This window comes from Takifugu flavidus, chromosome 19 (genome assembly GCF_003711565.1).
Source record: "Takifugu flavidus isolate HTHZ2018 chromosome 19, ASM371156v2, whole genome shotgun sequence".
Taxonomy (NCBI): domain Eukaryota; kingdom Metazoa; phylum Chordata; class Actinopteri; order Tetraodontiformes; family Tetraodontidae; genus Takifugu; species Takifugu flavidus.
In genome coordinates this window covers 3,218,974-3,236,142 of record NC_079538.1, presented here as the reverse complement: position 1 = coordinate 3,236,142, position 17,169 = coordinate 3,218,974, and the positions used below count along the sequence as shown (strand labels likewise).

At 43.5% G+C, this 17,169-nt stretch overlaps 1 protein-coding gene across 20 annotated transcripts; it reads left to right on the top strand.

The window, feature by feature from the left end:
- The first annotated feature begins 6 nt into the window (after nucleotides 1-6).
- On the top strand, nucleotides 7-17,129 carry LOC130516325 (uncharacterized). 20 transcript variants are annotated; one of them, XR_008947417.1, is made up of 8 exons: nucleotides 2,538-2,721; nucleotides 2,900-2,984; nucleotides 3,058-3,842; nucleotides 3,964-4,166; nucleotides 4,244-4,271; nucleotides 14,944-15,820; nucleotides 16,494-16,579; nucleotides 16,933-17,129. XR_008947417.1 is itself a non-coding variant. In XM_057017363.1 (7 exons), exons 3-7 carry the CDS (start codon nucleotides 3,062-3,064, stop codon nucleotides 15,135-15,137), a joined length of 630 nt encoding a protein of 209 aa, XP_056873343.1. In that variant the 5' UTR covers nucleotides 2,557-2,721; nucleotides 2,900-2,984; nucleotides 3,058-3,061; the 3' UTR covers nucleotides 15,138-15,333. The 20 variants fall into 20 exon arrangements, 19 of the variants coding, with proteins under 19 accessions (XP_056873356.1, XP_056873350.1, XP_056873354.1 ...); XM_057017363.1 differs by lacking the exons at nucleotides 16,494-16,579; nucleotides 16,933-17,129 and having other exon boundaries at nucleotides 2,557-2,721; nucleotides 3,058-3,074; nucleotides 3,651-3,842; nucleotides 14,944-15,333; XM_057017357.1 differs by lacking the exons at nucleotides 16,494-16,579; nucleotides 16,933-17,129 and having other exon boundaries at nucleotides 2,558-2,721; nucleotides 3,058-3,095; nucleotides 3,651-3,842; nucleotides 14,944-15,333.
- The last annotated feature ends 40 nt before the right edge of the window (nucleotides 17,130-17,169 follow it).

Sequence of the window (17,169 nt, the reverse complement as noted above, 5' to 3'; positions counted from 1 at the left end):
ATCAAATTCTGAATCAGTTTTTAGTCATAACTTGACAACAATCAATTTGTTGTTTTGGTATTTTATGAGCAATGAAGTATTTTAGCTATATTTAACCTTCAGTTCTAAAGGAGGTTTAAGTGTTTCCCACTGGTTCATGTCTGCATGATTTCCATCATCAGGTGAAAGTTCAAAGCTGCTCAGGTTGATTTTCCAATAACACACTTCTTCCTTTCTCTCTTCAGTATCTGGAACAAAGTTCTTTGTCTACGTGGCTTCAGAAACAAAAAACGCTCACATGGAATGGGTTTCCAAAATGAAACGTGTTGGACACACTGAAGTGAACATTCAGGAAGATGCAGATTATTATTTGGTTTTCTGTCCAGTCAGACACCGAATCAAAACAGAAATTGAAGAGGCCCTGGAGGGACTCCCAGGTAGCAACTTAAGTGTGAATGTGATGGAACTAAATGTAACATGAAGATTCAAAGTTGTTAAAGCAGAAGTGAAAGTGAAACTTACCTTGCTGAGTCACCCTGGTCTTTTCTATGTCTCCAGATAATAAAGCAGTAATTCTGGTGGTGATGCATCACACCTTTGATCCTGATCTGGTGATTGTAGAGAGCAGATTACAGGAGCTCCCTAGAAACGTCCGCCTCACTGTCGACTCCCTGTTCCATCAAGGCAGGCTCCTCTGGTGTAACCGCAACGATATTGCCTGGAATCAGATCCAGAAAAGTCTCAACATTCCTATTCCTGAAGTAAACACAAAATGTTAATGAAGGTTGTGCAGGAAGTTGTCTCAGTCCATTAATAACGCTCATTTTTGTCATTTCAGCCATCCTGGTGGATGAGACTGTTAACTGTGAGTATTATTTACACCTGGATCCTCATACCTGAAATACCTCTGAGGGTGTCACCATGCTGCTTTTCTTTGAACCATATGGGACTGATGGGAGGCATCGCTTTTGGTATTGTGTTGGTGATTATTGTCATTGTCATTGTAGTTATCAGGGAAATGGTTGGGTAAAGGTCAGACGGCCGGTGGTGTCTGGGAACATCCAAACCTCTTTCAAGGACAAAAGGACACAGAGTAGAGACACCAGACCTCAAGAAGCTGTAGTAATTAAGATCTCTGTGACAGGACGGATATTTAGGATGTGTCCTGGTGCACGTTTAATCACCGGCATTTGAACAGTGTGATGTTTTTGAATCTAAAATACTGGATACTAGAATTAGGAATTGTTACATTTTACAAATTTACACGTCATTTCCTGGTTGTGAGGAAGTGCCGGTATTCACATAATAAAGAACTTCTTGATTTGATTCATCGTGTCTTCGGTCTTCTTCTTCAGTCATTATAACAACAATAACAATAATCATTTGCCAACAATCCCCAAGACTCGGAACAGACTGGAGCCGAGCAAACAGAACTAAAGCTGACTGGGATGGTGGAACAGATCTGTTCAGGACAGGGACCCAGAATCTGGAGCGAGGAGGTTTTGGAAGTGGACATAACTCAGCTCTAACTGGGAGGGGGAACTCAGCTCAGAACTGGGGGGGTCATGCCTCCAACCTAAAAAGAGAAGGAGAACACCAGAGGCTGCAGGCTGCTCTAAGAATCACACTCTGGACCCTAATTCTGTTGAAGCTGACAGCAAGAGGCAGGTGTGCAACCGCCTCCCAGACCTCCTGCTCACCGTGGACTGTCTTTTCAACGAGGGCAAACTCCTCAGCAGCAAACACAATAAAGCGGCTTACATGGAGATCATCAGGCTCATCGCCACATCTTACCAGGGTTACGCTAATAAGGTAAAGATGGCACATTTCCTGCCACTGTCTCCTCTTAAATGCTTCTGTTTCACACTAATCTTTGTCCTCCGTACTCCTGCCTGCTTTCTGGACATCACTCTTTATGGTAAGCCATGAACTCCTGACTCAGATAAATTCAGTCACTCTGGATGTAAATATTGAAACAACAGCATTTCTGTGGATGTTGACAGTCTTTAATCCATGTACTCTGCAAACAACTCTAATTTAGCTATTTTTCCACTTCATTTTAGGGTTGCCATTCAACAGAGGATGAAATTTGTGATTTTAGTTACTATTATAGCTGTATTTTTTGTTGTTGTGATTACTTCATTAGTACTTGTTTAACAGTTAGCTAAACAGATCACAGCTTCCCTTAAATGTGTGTAGATTAAAGGGAAAATGCTGCACACAAACCTTCATTAAAACTGGAGCCACAACTGATGAAGTTTGACTTTAATCAACTGTTTGATGGATTTTGCTGCAAAAACGGGAAACACAAATAAATCGTCCTGATTATGTCATGATTGTGTGAACTGTGTGAACATTTTTTTCCTTTGTTCAAACCAGCAGCTCTATTTTCATTATTCGATTAGATTTAGATTAATGACCAAAGGGATATCTGGCTCCCTCCTCTGGCAGTAGCAGGAAGTACAGCTTTTTTCATGAAATACAAAATTAAGATTGTTTTTCCTCCCCTGGCGGTAATGGCATGGCCATCCAAACATCGCCTGTCTTCCAGTAGATGTAATTGTTTAACTTTATCCTGTTTTAAAACGCGTTTCAACGCGTCACCTCTGATTCGCTGGCCGCTCCTCTTCTTCTGTGGTGCCGAACGCGCCTCCAGCCGTTAAAACGAAAGTGAAAGGGTCCTCTGCAGAGTTCAAACGTGGATTCGTGTTGCGTGAGTACAGAAAGTCATTCGTAAACAAAGTAAGCGTTAAATTAATTTACTTCCGAAAGAAATCAGATTATTAAGCTTGATTTGATAATTCTTATGTGTGAATAAGACATGACTGAGGGCAGGAGACCCTGCCGGACCTCACTTTGGTCGTCTTGGGCGAGGTCACTTGCAGAAAACGTACTTTCTGTTTTCGAATCGTGGTTTCAGGGATCCTGCCCTCTGATCATTGCTCCTATTTTCTTTGCCAGTCTAAGCTTTTTCAGTAGCAATCTCACTGGTGAATTATTTACAGGTAGTTTTGGGAGCTCAAAATTCTTGGTTTAGTTCCTTTTCTGAGCTGATTGCGTCTTTTCTTTCCCCAACAGAGACATGGAGAATCTTGGTGAGGAAACCCTTTCAGCTCATAAGGTTTTAAACGATGTGCATTAAATGTCATGAATTGAATCATTCTGACTTGAAAATGTATCTGTGATTTGAATACTTCATGAGAAGAGAACATGTTTTCATGTCACCTATATTTAACTTCTATCTTTGATTCTAATGAGCGTTACACTAACTTTTAAACACTGATTAACTATATAATGATTCCAGGCATGAACAAAAATAATCGGGTCAAAGGCCAAAGGTAACGGTTTAACATAAGAGTGGAGGAAATGTGATTTTTCTGCTACATGGACAAATGTCAGGTGGTTTATAGAGACTTTTGAGCAATTTGGTATTTTAGTGATTGTGATGTTTGTGGACCAATTTCAGTTTTACATATAATTGCTTTGCCTGTTTAAAGTTATTTATATTTACATTTGACTTTTAATTCAAAACTACATTTACACTATTTCACCTCAGTCTAAACTAAGTGTTTCCCACTGGTTCATGTCTGCATGATTTCCATCATCAGGTGAAAGTTCAAAGCTGCTCAGGTTGATTTTCCAATAACACACTTCTTCCTTTCTCTCTTCAGTATCTGGAACAAAGTTCTTTGTCTACGTGGCTTCTGAAACAAAAAACGCTCACATGGAATGGGTTTCCAAAATGAAAAGTGTTGGACACACTGAAGTGAACATTCAGGAAGATGCAGATTATAATTTGGTTTTCTGTCCAGTCAAATCCCGAATCAAAACAGACATTGACGAGGCCCTGGAGGGACTCCCAGGTAGCAACTTAAGTGTGAATGTGATGGAACTAAATGTAACATGAAGATTCAAAGTTGTTAAAGCAGAAGTGAAAGTGAAACTTACCTTCCTGAGTCACCCTGGTCTTTTCTACGTCTCCAGATAATAAAGCATTAATTCTGGTGGTGATGCATCACACCTTTGATCCTGATCTGGTGATTGTAGAGAGCAGATTACAGGAGCTCCCTAGAAACGTCCGCCTCACTGTCGACTCCCTGTTCTATCAAGGCAGGCTCCTCAGGTGTAACCGCAACGATATTGCCTGGAATCAGATCCAAAAAAGTCTCAACATTCCTATTCCTGAAGTAAACACAAAATGTTGATGAAGGTTGTGCAGGAAGTTGTCTCAGTCCATTAATAACGCTCATTTTTGTCATTTCAGCCATCCTGGACGAAGGCAGTGGTTGACTGTGAGTATTATTTATACCTGGATTCTCATACCTGAACGTCCCTCTGAAGGCTTCACCATGCTGCTTTTCTTTTCTTTATCCAGGTTCGGTGAACCATATGGGACTGATGGCAGTCATCGCTGTTGGTTGTGTTGTGTTGGTGATCCTTGTCATTGTTATTGTCAAGTACACGGCTGGTAAAGGTTAGAAGGCCGGTGGTGTCTGAAACGTCCAAACCTCTTTCAAGGACCAAAGGACTGTGAGAAGAATTATTGTAATTATTGTTGTTATTAGTATTATCTTTAAATGCTATGATATGTAGATTTTGAGTGTTTGAGGAATGTTGACAGGAAAAGAAGAACATGAGAATGTTTTGTAAAAGTGCTGAAGCTGCTTACAACCAAGCCCAGCACCCCAGATGTATCCTGTTGGTCAAGATTAGAGAAGTTCGTTAAGATGGGAGAAGATGTCAGAAGGCAATGAGTTATGAGATCCTGTTTAGACACCCCATTCTGTTTGCACCAATAAAGGAGGTGAACGAGCAGCAGACGAGCAGAGTTGAGAGAGGAAGCTTGAACTGCTGCTCAGCTCTCCCTTGCAAGGACTCCAGTTGTTTGCGTGGTTACTCTGAGTCTAGTGAACGAACAGCGCGGGTGATCAAAACTTCACTCACCCTCACAAAATTTGGTCCTTCGAGCCGGATCCCAAGACCTGGAGAGGAGCGCCGTGGGACGACCGAACGCCGAAGTCTGCGCGCAGCCGGATTCAAAAAGATGCCTGAAGTGAAAGACCTTTCATCACGAGTTGACGGAAGGCCGGTCTTCGTCCTCCCAGGCGACCATCTCCAGTGACGGGAAGAAGGCACCAAAACAACTCAGAGAGAAACCATAGAATCAACGGAGTGAGTATAAGACACGAAAAGTGCTACACGGAATATACCGCGGTATTGCCTGCCTGGTCATCGGGAGAGAAGCAGAGGCAAGATACACCCACCTCCTCGGAGGTAGAAGCTTGGTGGATACTCTCCTGATTAAAAAAGAGGGGTTATAAGGCCATGGCGGAGGGACTGAACTAGATATCCAGTAGGGATTGAGGGTTGTTCAGTCGGAGACCAGAAATCTCCACCCAAATACATAAAAACTGATAAAATAAAGTGCAAACATGGGCAACCAACATTCCACAAAAGGTGCTGAATTCGAAATCCCAGCATCATGTAAACACATGGAAGACAAATATCCAGGTTCATGCTCATATATTCAACTGTGGGTGACTAAGTTCGATTGGGACGGTGACTTAGACAGGCCAGGCAATATTATAAAATTAAAAGAAGATTTAATAGAATATGGAAAGAAACATCCAAAAGTAAATGTGGGGTTGACACAATGACTCACTGAATCAAAATATAGAAGCGAAAAACAAAATCAAGAAAAAGAGAAACAAAAAGAGAAAAGAAGAGAAAAATAAGAACTCCTTATACCCATCGCTGAGTGCGTACGTGAGAGCGGAGGACAATGAAACAGGAGGCAGAAGTCAATTGATAAATGTGCCTCCTCCGTATGTTCCTCCACCTCCTGTTCCACTAGCTCCCCCTCAGGCGGTCCCATTGGACCCGCCCGGAGCCTTAGCTCCCCTGCTCCAAACACTAATCCTTTTTTGTGCCCCTCTCCATCGGGAGCCCAGTGCAGAAATTACCATATGCAGGACAACACTGTGCAGATGTACCCACTGATCCAGGTTGCAAATCCACAAGCCGGTGTGCAGGGTCAAGATCCTACTATCTTGGTGTACAGAACCTGGACTCCAGAAGACTGTAAAAAGCTTGTGATGACATAACCTCGCCCCAAATGGACGTAGAGTCGTGCATCCAAGACATAAGACAGTTACTAGAAGTTACCATACTAACGGTACTGAAACCCAGCAAGTCCTCATGTGCGTTAATGGCAAGAAATGGGGCACTGTCAGAGGAGATTGGGTCCCAGTGGATCCAGCCAATCAACGACCATGGCAGCCTGGCAGCCAAGAACTAAATGACAGACTTGACAGACTGTACGAGTGCATGCGAACTGCTTTTACTAGACGAGCTGACTGCAGCGCCATTACGGCCACGAGACAAAAGACTGACGAAAGTTTTGAAGACTATAGTATGAGAATGAAAGATGTGTTCCGGAAAAATAGTGGAATTCCGTATGCGGAAGAACCAGAAGGTCCCTACCAACAGCAGTTAAAGCAAGCTATACATGGGGGATCGAAACCAGAGATAAAAACCTGGGTAGAGAGACAATTAGTTGATTTGAACCTGTTCCCTAAACCGCTATGAACAACATGCTATGCATGCTGAAAGACAATGCCAAAAGAGTAAGAATCAATTCCCAGGCATGTTTTTCAATGCCAACCCTTTCCCAAGCCGAGGCCGAGGGCGTGGGCGAGGCCGAGGCGGAAGGGAGGAGGAGGCAATTCCCGTGAAAAAGATCAGTGTCATTATTGTAAAAATTATGGACACTGGGAACGTGACTGCAGAAAGAAACAACGTGACCAGAGATACAATAGAGGACAGCAGCAAGGTTCTAGAACCGGAAAAGGTGTCACAAAAATTAAAACAAATCAGGGCACAAAATTTGACCAATTGGAAAAAGATGACTTAGAAGATGTTTTAGACTTAGAAACCATCTTCCTGTTTGCTGAAGGCAAACCAGAAATACAACTGACCGTGTTAGGCAATTCTTTAACATTCTTAGTGGACACGGGTGCAGGTAAATCAGTAATTAGAGATCCAATAGCCCTAAAGCCAACCTCTACACAGATTTTTGTGAGATCAGCAAATGGTCTCGTAACTAAAGAAAGAATGTCAGTTCCTGTAGATGTTGTGACCCTGTAAGTGGAATCACACTTAAAGCCCCTTTTGTGATCTCCACCACGTCCCGTAAATCTATTAGGAAGAGATCTTATCTCTCAGCTCCAGTTGATGATTCGTACCACAATCAAGCTGACTTGCATGTAACCATGCACGTGGAGCGCACTGGTGGATTCTGTAAATCAGACTCACACGGCACACCGAGCTATGCAGAGCAGTTTGCTAAACTTAAAGATCCACAAATGATTGTAATTATGCATCTATATGTGTGTGGTCAGACAGCTGTCTGCACGGCAGGAAGTTTTTCCGCCGAAGCAGCAGCGATATTCAAAGTGTCAGGCTCTGTACCACATGTTTCTATTGCTAAACCGCTTAAGAAAAGATGGCAAGACTTGGGATGTGACGTAAAACACTGGAGCAGCCTGCCCTATAGGCCTAAGGGTGAGGTTGATTTTAATGATCAGTTCCAGGTGTGGCGCATTCCCCTTAAAACATGGTTGCTGACTCATCCAGCAACGCACCTCACAGACCAGAGTTCATGAGAAGAAAACATCTTCCTCACGCAGGAGGAGGAGGAAGCTGAAAGAGCTTCCCCCTGAATTATGGTCGGAAGGACCTGCGGATGTAGGTCTTATAAAAGGAGCAGAACCTGTAAAAATAATCCCTAAATCAGATTATAGACCATTTCAGAGACAATATCCCCTTAAGATTGACGCACAGGAGGGTATTGTTCCGATATTTAACTATTTAACTAAAGCAGGAGTCATCAGAGAGTGTCCTGAATCCCCTGTAAATACACCCCTATTCCCTATTTCCAGTAAGGAAGTCACCACCATCTAGTGGCTGGCGGATGGTGCAGGACCTGCAAGCTGTAAACGCTGCAGTGGTCCCTAGGTCTCCCTTAGTCGCAGATCCATACACCCTGCTGAATGACTTAAACCCTGAACATCAGTGGTACACGGTGATAGATGTATCCAATGCATTTTTCTCTGTACCAGTACATCCAGCCAGTTTTGGTTTGCATTTACGTTTCAAGGACGGAGGTACACCTGGACAAGGTTACCTCAGGGCTACTGTGAGAGTCCCACAATCTTCTCTCAGGTAATGATGTCATCATTAGCTAAGTTTAAACCTCCGTGTGGAAGTCAAATCCTCGTCTACGTGGATGACATCCTCATGGCGTCAAAAACAGAGGGAGATTGTTGGTCAGACACGCTAGCATTGTTACACTGGCTAGCCTCACAAGGCCATAAATTAAGCAAAAGCAAACTGCAACTGGTGACGCAGAAAGTGGTTTATCTGGGCCATGTTCTGACACACAATGGAAGAGCTATTCTCGAGTCGAGGAAAACAGCAGTGCTTGATGCTCCGAAACCAAAAACAAAGAAGCAGATGATGTCATTCTTAGGACTAGTGAATTTTTGCAGATCATGGATCTTAGATTATGCGAAAATAACTGCCCCTTTACAAGCATTGATGTATGATAATCCCTTAGCAATGACTGATGTGTTAACATGGACCCCTGAAGCTGAAGAAGCATTTCTGTACATAAAACAGGCCCTTGTAAGGGCTGGAGTGTTAAAGCTGCCAGACTATCAGAAGCCTTTTGAGCAGGTTGTTGACTGCAAGGGTGATTTTATGACTTTAGTTTTATTGCAGAAGCACGGAGATAAGAGGCAGCCAGTGGCCTACTACTCCCACAAGCTAGATCCCGTAGCTTGTGCACTCTCACCATGCGTTAAAGCAGTGGTGGCAGCATCTGAGGCAGTAAAAGCCTCCGCAGGAGTGGTGCTATACCATGAGCTAACTTTGCTAGTGCCACATGCAGTGTCAATACTGCTGCTACAGAGTAAGATAGCGTTCCCGTCGCCCGCACGTCATCTTTCCTGCATGGCAGTGTTGCTGTCTCAGCCGAATCTGACGATTCGTCGCTGCACGACCTTAAACCCAGCAACGCTGCTACCCACCGCAGAAGAGGGACACCAGCACAACTGCCTGGATGAGGTCTCCATTACGGTCCTGCCGCGACCAGATCTTAGTAATGTCGCGTTGACTACAGGACAGATACTCTTTGTGGATGGATCATCGAGAAAGGATGACTGGACGCACTAGAACCGCATATGCAGTAGTTACAGCAACCGAGGTGGTGGAGGCGAAATCACTTCCCTCCTCCTATTCTGCTCAAGCTGCAGAACTCGTCGCACTCACACGTGCTTGTGAATTAAGCAAAGGACAGGATGTTACCATCTACACAGATTGTCAATATGCATTTTCCACACTGTTTGTGTTTGCTCAACAATGGAATTTGAGAGGGATGAAAACGTCGACCGGCAAACCGGTCATGCATGCAGAACTGCTAAAAAAATGATTGGCAGCAGTACAGCAGCCACGTAAAATAGCTGTATGTAAATGCACTGCACACACTAACAACACAGACGCAGTCTCACAAGGCAGTGCCTTTGCTGACAGAGCCGCAAAGGCTGCAGCAATACAACACACTTCTTGATAATGATGAGGAAGAATCATTTAGCCTAGAACCTGCAGATAATGATATTCTAAAAGAAATGCAACAAAGTGCTCCAGAAAAGGAAAAGGCCACGTGGAAGAAGCGAGGAGCCAAACTGGATGACAAAGGACTGTTAACCATAGGCAACAAGCCAATCCTTCCCCGGAATATGCATAAATGGGCAGCATTAGTGAGCCATGGGCCATGCCATGTCTCAACAGGAGGGATGGTACAGATGGTTAATGAACATTATTACACTATAGGATTTCACACATATTCAAAAAAAAAAATTTTGTTCACAATGTGCTATTTGTGTAAAACACAGCCCACAGGGAGCCCTTAAGGCTCCTGCAGGCACTACAACATTACCAAATCATCCATTTCCAGTTTTTCTAGATTTTATTCAGCTAACACCATGTGAAGGTAAACAATATTGTCTAGTAGTGTTAGATGGATTTACTAGGTGGGTAGAAATTTTCCCCACGGCAAAAGCAGATGCACCAACAGTGGCAAAAGTCCTATGTAGAGAGATCATTCCCAGGTTTGGCATCCCGAAGGTCATCTGGAGCAACAATGGAAGCCATTTGTAAATGAGGTAGTGAAAACTGTAGGAGTAACTTTGGACATTGATTTGAAGAACCACCGCGCATACCACCCTCAGAGTGCAGGATTGGTTGAAAGAGTCAATGGTACTATTAAGAACAGACTGAAGAAGTGTATGGACGAGACAGGAAAGAACTGGATGTTTTGTCTCGACCTGGTGAAATTATAGATGCACATAACACCACACAAGAAAACAGGCATCACACCTTTTGAAGCATTATATGGGCGGCCTTATTGCCTACCATACTTTGCAAACAACAAATGAGCTAGAACATGTTGAGGAAACAATAGCAGTTTATCTAAAAAAGGTGTTACTCAACCGATGTGTGAATGCTGTAAATCAGGGGTGGGGAACCTCCGGCCTCCGGGCCGTATACGGCCTACGAGACCATTTCTACCGGCCCGCAACGCAATAAGATTTTTATATTTTATATGTGCACTTATACAGTGGGACCGTTCGCTAAACTCCGCGAGCTGCGATTACCAGCGGTAGCGTATTTTTGCCTTTCGTATCCTGAAATTTCTTTCGTAACGAGGAAATATTTTCCCGTTTTCTGAGATAAAACAGACGGTTATGTTATGTCCGAGTCAAGGTCAGGGTCAGTGAACACAGCATGTGAGGTACGTAGTGGGCTGGACTGATTGACACGGACGAATAATGCCTAGCGAAACACGCTAAACTCTATGAGTTGAAAGGACAGATGAGTTTGGATAAAATTAACGCTCTTCGCCGGAGTTTGGAGGCTCAACAAGCAGCTTTCCACACGACCATGTACCGACAGAATATTACGCGTGCAAGTTTTGTGGTGAGTGAATTAATAGCCACGAAGCTGAAACCTCACGCCGAAGGAGAGTTCGTGAACGTGCCTCGTAGCCGCGGCTGAGGCGCTCGCGCCGGACAAAGTAAAATTGTTTCAAAGCGTGAATTTCTTTTCGTGAATAACTATTGAACTAAGACATATATCGTTATGATTCCAGTGGCTAACGGTATGTTTTTATGGTCAAGGAATCTAAATATGTAGTCAAAGTATATGTGGGACTAATATTTATGGTGGAAATCACAATATGCCAGGAATTGTTGCGCTTGGCGGAGGTCTGCGCTCTCCGAGTGCTTTCTAGTTGTTGTTGTTGTTGTTATTGTCTTTATCTTTCTTTCTTTTTCATTTATTTTCTTGATTATCTTGTTGTATTGCAGTTTTTGTGAGTAGAGGCCTCGAACAGGCCCTTACGGGTCTCTTGCCTCAACTCTGCACCTCTTTTTATTTTGTATGATCATGAAAACATATTTTACTTGTCATTTTATTCTATTTATTTGGTGATTTTATATGCATGTGTGCTAAATAAATAATTCAAACTCAAATGCAGCAATCATGAGACTTAGTAACACAGTGGTTATAGACTCTTTTTTTTGTCTTTTTTTTGCATCCCTAGGTATGTGTTCATAATAGTATGGCCCTCGGAGGACTTTATAAAAATTGAAATGGCCCTCGATATGAAAAGGGTTCCCCACCCCTGCTGTAAATGGTCTGCCTAGTCCTGTGTCTTCCACAGATTCCACCCCCCAGGAACCCATTCAACCGGGCGACTGTGTGGGTGAAGAAGTTTGTGCGAAGAGGTGGAACACGCCTAGATGGGGAGGTCCTTATCAAGTACAGCTGACCACAAAGACTGCAGTTCGAGTGGACGGGAAACTGTCATGGATACACCTTTCCCATTGTAAGAAACAGAAGATTCTTCCAGGTGAAGGCGAGGGAGCAGTGGCGGTTAGTCTGTAAACGGCTGACGGCCTGTATAGGTCCAGCAACGGCTGAACCCCGTCGGAACCTGAGAAGGAGAGTTAAAAGGAGATGAAGTTGTTCTTCCTAATTGTGGTGAGTGCTGTGACGGCAGGACTCGTGAGTTTTGGCCTGTGGAACTTCCGACAGGAGGGAGGTAATCAGGGACAGAAAGATGCTCTGAGACAGGATGAGAGCTACATGCGCGCTAAACGCACCGTCGTTAGCCACTTAGGACATTCATGGTTAGAACAAGATCCAGAGTCCTCACACATTTACGGTTTGAATACATGGTGGCGCTATGCTAATTTCACAGCTCGGACACAGAATCATTCTCGTTGTTACATTTGTTCTATGTTACCAGTTTCCGTGCATACACCGCGAGTAACTGCTGAACCGATGACAGGGAGTGAAGGACAGTGCTTTGTCCTAATAGGGCTAAGCCGTGACACGAATTTTCACACTGAAGCTGTTGGATGGAACGTGGTTCCCTCGCAGCAATTGCACCCAAGAGCCACTGCGGACAATGGCAGGGAAAGCCAATAGATTCAGATTCCCTGTGCTAGGTGCGACAAACCACACATACTGTTATGTTACCTGTAAAGTTGTTTATATGGCATGCACACTGGGAATCAATGAAGATGTGGAATCAAACTCTACAACTAATCGGTATTATCGGAAAACGTGTTTACAGCAGCATAAAAGTTCCGAACAGTGCGAACAGGAGTGTATTGATGACCCCCGGCACCTCTGTGGTTTATTTACCTTCGATGAAGCAACACAGAGGTGTCCAGAAGGTTATAACTGTACATGCAACTATCCCACTTTCACGCCAGAAGATAAAGGTACGCAATTAGTGGATAAGGGATGGTGGTTATGTGGACACAATGCGTATGCAGACCTACCAGCAAACTGGTCAGGAGTGTGTGCTCCTGCACATCTCAAAGATCACACAATTATAATCTATGCCAACAACACCAAGAACACAGCACACAAGCGTTTTAAACGAGATTTGAATGAATACGAGTTCAAACCGCACGACTCAGTGTGGGGCACAGATGTACCACAAGAGTTTAAGCATTGGTCAACCGGAGATAAAGTGACCTTGACTCTCTTTCCGTGGATAGGAGTAGGAAAGAACATATTGAGATTGGAAACGGTTGATTATAGGCTGAAAGTGTTTACTAATTTGACAAAAGTTGCTCTCACAGGAGTCAAGGAAGAAATGACAGCGCTAAGACTGATGACCATGCAGAATAGGATGGCCTTAGATCTCATAACGGCCCCCCAGGGAGGAGTTTGTGCACTGGTAGGAGATTACTGTTGTACGTTCATCCCAGAGAATGATGCGGATGGTCATTTGATAGATAGCGCATTGAGAAATGTAACTAAGCTACAGAAAGCTATGATTGACGATGGCAGTCCTCCACCAGACTGGCTTACAGAAATGCTGTCGGGGTGGAGGGAACTGTTGTTCAAGATAGGAATGATGATAGGGATAGTACTGCTAGTATTAGCCATACTAGCTTGTTGTGTAGTACCTCTTGTTCGGGGATGCATTGGCCGGCTCGTGGGATCAGTTGTTACTAGTACTTTGCTGCAGGTGGAAGAACGATCTCTACTGGACGACGATGAAGAGGAATCAGAAGAAGAATGGACACATGTGATGCAAGATGTAAATGAACTGTTTAAGATGTCTTAAGCTGTACACATATTGAACTCTGAGTGTAAGAAATGTGTTTCTAGGAAAATGAAGTAATGCATTTAAATTTCATGAAAATGTAAAGATGTAATACTGATGATGAGAATCTAGATGCATTTAACGATAAACAATGTGAGAAGAATTATTGTTATTGTTGTTATTAGTATTATCTTTAAATGCTATGGTATGTTGATTTTGAGTGTTTGAGGAATGTTGACAGGAGAAGAAGAACATGAGAATGCAAAAGTGCTGATGCTGCTTACAACCAAGCCCAGCATCCAGATGTATCCTGTTGGTCAAGATTAGATAAGTTTGTTAGAGAAGATGTCAGAAGGCAATGAGTTAAGAGATCCTGTTTAGACACCCATTCTGTTTGCACCAATAAAAGAGGTGAGCGAGCAGCAGACGAGCAGAGTTGAGAGAGGAAGCTTGAACTGCTGCTCAGCTCTCCCTTGCAAGGACTCCAGTTGTTTGCGTGGTTACTCTGAGTCGAGTGAACGAACAGCGCGGGTGATCAAAACTTCACCCTCACAATAACACACTTCTTCCTTTCTCTCTTCAGTATCTGGAAAAAAGTTCTTTGTCTACGTGGCTTCAGAAACAAAAAACCACATGGAATGGGTTTCCAAAATGAAACGTGTTGGACACACTGAAGTGAACATTCAGGAAGATGCAGATTATTATTTGTTTTCTGTCCAGTCAAATCCCAAATCAAAACAGAAATTGACGAGGCCCTGGAGGGACTCCCAGGTAGCAACTTAAGTGTGAATGTGATGGAACTAAATGTAACATGAAGATTCAAAGTTGTTAAAGCAGAAGTGAAAGTCAAACTTACCTTCCTGAGTCACCCTGGTCTTTTCTACGTCTCCAGATAATAAAGCAGTAATTCTGGTGGTGATGCATCACACCTTTGATCCTGATCTGGTGATTGTAGAGAGCAGATTACGGGAGCTCCCTAGAAACGTCCGCCTCACTGTCGACTCCCTGTTCTATCAAGGCAGGCTCCTCGGGTGTAACCGCAACGATATTGCCTGGGATCAGATCCAGAAAACTTTCAACATTCCTATTCCTGAAGTAAACACAAAACGTTTATTAAAGTTGTGCAGGAAGTTGTCTCAGTCCATTAATAATGCTCATTTTTGTAATTTCAGCCATCCTGGTGAAAGAGAACGTTTAACTGTGAGTATTATTTACACCTGGATCCTCATACCTGAAAGACCTCTGAAGGCGTCACCATGCTGCTTTTCTTTATTCAGATCTGGTGAACCACAAGGGACTGATGGCAGGCATCGCTGTTGTTATTGTGTCGGTGATCCTTGTCATTGTTTATTGTCAGTTCCACGGCTGGGTAAGGTCAGACGGCCGGTGGTGTCTGGAAACGTCCAAACCTTATTCAAGGACAAAAGGACACAGTAGAGACACCAGACCTCAAAGAAGCTGTAGTAATTAAGATCTCTGTGACAGGACGGATATTTAGGATGTGTCCTGGTGCACGTTTAATCACCAGAATTTGAATTGTATGATGTTTTTGAATCTAAAATATTGGAAACTAGAATTAAGAATTGTTACATTTCACAAATTTACACGTCAATTCCTGGTTGTGAGGAAGAACCGGTATTCACATAATAAAGAACTTCTTGATTTGATTCATCGTGTCTTCGGTCTTCTTCTTCAGTCATTATAACGTAACGATAACATTAATCATTTGCTAACAATCCCCAAGACTCGGAACAGACTGGAGCCGAGCAAACAGAACTAAAGCTGACTGGGATGGTGGAAAGATCTGTTCAGGACAGGGACCCAGAATCTGGAGCGAGGATGTTTTGGAAGTGGACATAACTCAGCTCTAACTGGGAGGGGGAACTCAGCTCAGAACTGGGGGGGTCATGCCTCCGGCCTAAAAAGGGAAGGAGAACACCAGAGGCTGCAGGCTGCTCTAAGAATCACACTCTGGACCCTAATTCTGTTGAAGCTGACAGCAAGAGGCAGGTGTGCAACCGCCTCCCAGACCTCCTGCTCACCGTGGACTGTCTTTTCAACGAGGGCAAACTCCTCAGCAGCAAACACAATAAAGCGGCTTACATGGAGATCATCAAGCTCATCGCCACATCTTACCAGGGTTACGCTAATAAGGTAAAGATGGCACATTTCCTGCCACTGTCTCCTCTTAAATGCTTCTGTTTCACACTAATCTTTGTCCTCCATACTCCTGCCTGCTTTCTGGACATCACTCTTTATGGTAAGCCATGAACTCCTTAGTCAGATAAATTCAGTCACTCTGGATGAAATATTGAAACAACAGCATTTCTGTGGATGTTGACAGTCTTTAATCCTACTATCAAAAACAACTCTAATTTAGCTATTTTTCCACTTCATTTTAGGGTTGCCACAACAGAGGATTACATTTGTGATTTTAGTTACTATTATAGCTGTATTTTTTGTTGTTGTGATTACTTCATTAGTACTTGTTTAACAGTTAGCTAAACAGATCACAGCTTCCCTTAAATGTGTGTAGATTAAAGGGAAAATGCTGCACACGAACCTTCATTAAAACTGGAGCCACAACTGTCTCACAACTGTCTAGCCTGGCTCCCAGAAGTTTGATTCTCGTTTGTTTCATGGTTCCTGAGCTAATCTAATCGTCCTCATTGATGTCTGTTCATGCCGCCCAGCCTGCTCCTCTTCCATCCTGTTTCTTCTGCCACCTGCGCCTCTTGGTATTTTTTTTCCAAAATCTTTGACTGTACCGTAAATGTAACCTTGCTCCAACTCAAGCCAGTAGTGTGTATCTGCTTTTGGGGTCTAGATTCATGTCTGCAGTTCGCCACAGAAGGTTCCTGCTCCAGAACTGTGCGTCAGTTTCACTCCTGTTCTTCATCAGCTGGTGATCAGGTGAGAATCTTCTCCTGCCTCATGTTAATAACTAAGTTATTGAAAGTGACTTTTCAACACCCTCTGCAGGAACCATCTCATCTGATACTCAGCAGAACTTAAAGGTTGTTCAGTGTTTCCTTTTTAATGTGTCTCTGCGGTTTTGCTGATCTCATCATGGCTGCAGTTGCTAAAAACACATCAAGCTTCTTGTGATTTTCTTCTTCACTGAGGTCTCTTTTACTGAGCAGTTCCTTCAGCTTCTGCCCTGGACTCCATCGTGCTGTTTATGGGACTGGCTGAACTCTTCCTCATGACTGTGATAACTGTTATGATCCTGTGTCTGATGTTTTTGTGCTCTGTTTGTCCACTAGGGGTCGTGGGGGACTCATCTGTTGTGCTGGCTGCCTCCACACCTGCAGCTAATCTGGTCTTTTGGCAGGCCTCTTAAGCAGCCGGCACCAGACAGTACTCGTGGAAAACTGAGCTTTGATTATTAGCGTTCCTGCGATTGACTGTGTTCCTTTTGTTTTAGGTAGTTGAGTCACTTAGAAAGTTGTTACTGATTAAAAGGAGAAGCTGCGCTTCATCGTGATGGTTCAGGTCAGGAG